Raw genomic sequence first — 2,864 nt, forward strand, 5'->3', positions numbered from 1 at the left:
TCTCTTTGTTTGTTCTACAGGGGAACGCTTCAGGCCACCCAGAAAACGTATCAGTTAGCACCAATAAATACCGATACCCCCCTTTTCTTGGGAGTTCAGAGAAATCAATTTGCCATGCTTCACCTGGGAATTTACCTCGATTTATTGCCCCTTGGTGTATTTTGGTCCCTGTGTTTGGGTTATTCTTCAGGCATCGTTCGCACTGGGATGTAACCTGTTTTATGGTAGTGAATAATTTTGGTCCTGCTATTCTAGTTTGTAAATACTGATAAAGTGGATCTAAACTCCAATGTGCCTTTTCATGTTCTGTTTCTGCAAATTGCCACATTAATTTCCCTGGTATTATTAGTTGTCCTGTTTCTAATTGACCCCATCTATTGTCTAACAATTTGCCTTTGTTCTTTTGAATCTACTTATGATCTGATTCCTGATAATCTGGTTGAAAGTTAGGATCTAGCTCTCCTGGTACTAAAGCTGTTATAGTCACTTCTTCGGTCTTTGCAGCAGCTAATTTAGCTTCTGCATCAGCTTTCCTATTTCCTATCTCTGGAACAGTGTTACTTTTCAGGTGTCCCTTGCAATGCATTATGGCCACTTGTGTTGGGAGTTGGACTGCTTCTAACAATCGTAGAATTTCTTCTGCATGTTTGACTGTTTTCCCTTGAGCAGTTAGCAGTCCTCTTTCTTTCCAAATTGCTCCGTGAGCATGCACGATGGAGAAGGCATACTTGGAGTCTGTCCAAATATTAATTCGTATGCCTTCTGCTAATTCCAGAGCTTGGGTGAGAGCTATTAGTTCTGCCTTTTGGGCTGAGGTCCCTGCAGGTAAAGGATTTGATTCGATTACCTCTTCCGTTGTGGTTACTGCATAGCCCGCCATCCTTACTCCTTGCTTCACGAAGCTACTGCCGTCCGAGAACCAGTTGTCTACATCTTCAAATGGCTCTTCTTTGAGATCCGGGTGACTGGAGTAGACTGCTTCGATGTTTTCCAGGTAGTCATGCTCAATTGGTTCTGCTGACATCCTTCCTTCTAGAAATGAGACTGGATTCACAACGTTAGTTACTTGAATGGTTATGTCGTCTGACTCAGCTAGGATTGCTTGGTACTTTAAGAATCTGGAAGGTGACAACCAATGGCCACCCTTCTGTTCTAGTACTGCGGACACAGTGTGGGACACTAACACAGTCATTTTCTGGCCCATTGTAAGTTTTCTGGCCTCTTCTATGTTTATGATCACTGTGACCACTGCTTTCAGACAGCTGGGCCACCCTTTGCTCACTTCATCCAGTTGTTTGGAGAAATAAGCCATGGCTCTTTTGTGTGGTCCCAATTGTTGTGCCAAGACTCCTAAAGCCATTCCTTGCCGTTCATGAGAGAACAGCTAAAATGATTTTGTTACATCGGGCAGGCCCAAGGCTGGGGTTTTTATGAGTTCTTGTTTCAGTCTCTTAAAAGCTCCCTCTGCTTCGGGAGTCCAGACTAGGACACTCTTAGACTCTTTCAACAAATCATATAGTGGTTTAGCGAGTATCCCGTATTGATAAATCCATAAACGGCACCAACCTGTCATCCCTAGAAAGGCTCGTAGATCTCTCGCTATTTCAGGTTTAGGCATTTGGCAGATGGTTTCTTTTCTTGTTGTTCCTAGGGATCGTTGTCCTCTGGAAATTTCATATCCCAGGTACACCACTTTTTCTTGCGCCAGCTGCGCTTTCTGTTGAGAGACTCGATATCCACTTAAACTCAAGAAATTCAACAGAGAAATAGGCCATTTAACACACTCTTCTTCTGTCCCAGTTGCTATTAGCAGATCATCTACATATCGTAGAAGAGTACCATCTCTCTGTGGCCTTTGACCTTGAGGTAAAACTGTCCAGGTTAATTGAGTAACTCTCATTCTAAAAATTTCTCTATTATCAGTTCGATTCCCTTTCTTATCCTTTAGCTTCAGTGGGTATTATTTTCTGATTACTGGTTTTATACAACTGATAGTCAGGCTCAAAGCTATATCAGTTGTTCCTCGCTTACTTGGAATTCAAGTTTATTTTTGTTGAATTATTGGACAAATAAATCCTTACCTAGTAGAGACCTTGGAGAATTGGGTAGATAAAAATTTATAATCTTTTATTTGTTTCTCAATTTTATGCTTAAGAGGTTTTAAAAAATAGGGGTTTTTTTTCTGGTTGGCCTGTCGCTCCCACAACTTGTACAAATTTGTCACTTTTGGCATTAGTTCCTGATTCAAAACTAAAATATAACTCCTGTGTTGATTGAAAACTCTAATTCTTTTTCACCCTCCCCTAGCTCCATTTTAACTAGTGGGTCTGCTAGGGAACGATTCACCGGTCCTCTTCAGTCACTGCTCTGACAGGGGACAGTAGCACTCTTAAACTTCTCATTTAATTTAGGACGGTCTCGTTTTCAGTGACCTATTTGCAAGCAATAGGAACACTGTTTTGACTTTATTCTGGTTTGTCGGGAAAGGAAACCTCCTCTTCCCCTTGCAGGGTAACCACGACCTCTGCCTCTAGTATTTATCTCCAGGAACCTTGAGCTTTGGGTTGCTACTGCTACCACTACAACTTTAGCAACTTTCTCATCCTTTTTCTTTTTCTCTTCTCTCTCCCTATTGTTGTAACTTTCCAAGTTTCATTCATTACTGTCTCTAAATTTTCATCTGCAAGATGCTGGAGTTTTTGCAGCTTCTTTCTAATATCTGGGTTACTCTGTCCCATCAATAACGCTAGTAATTGTTGTTTGTTTGCTTTTGACACAGGATCTAAGGGTGTATATTTTCTCATGGCAGCTCTAAGTCTGTCTAAGAATTCTGAAGGCATCTCATCTCGCCCTTGTCTAACATT

The 2,864-nt window shown here is 41.4% G+C and overlaps 1 protein-coding gene across 1 annotated transcript; it reads right to left on the reverse strand.

Moving 5' to 3' along the window:
- Positions 1–409: 409 nt before the first annotated feature.
- LOC115307179 lies at positions 410–1,900 on the reverse strand. Its single transcript, XM_029958117.1, is given in 1 exon segment — positions 410–1,900. A coding segment is annotated over 1 exon segment (1,491 nt).
- Positions 1,901–2,864: the final 964 nt, after the last annotated feature.

Source organism: Manacus vitellinus, unplaced genomic scaffold (genome assembly GCF_001715985.3).
Source record: "Manacus vitellinus isolate BGI_N305 unplaced genomic scaffold, ASM171598v3 ctg7180002432335_pilon, whole genome shotgun sequence".
Taxonomy (NCBI): domain Eukaryota; kingdom Metazoa; phylum Chordata; class Aves; order Passeriformes; family Pipridae; genus Manacus; species Manacus vitellinus.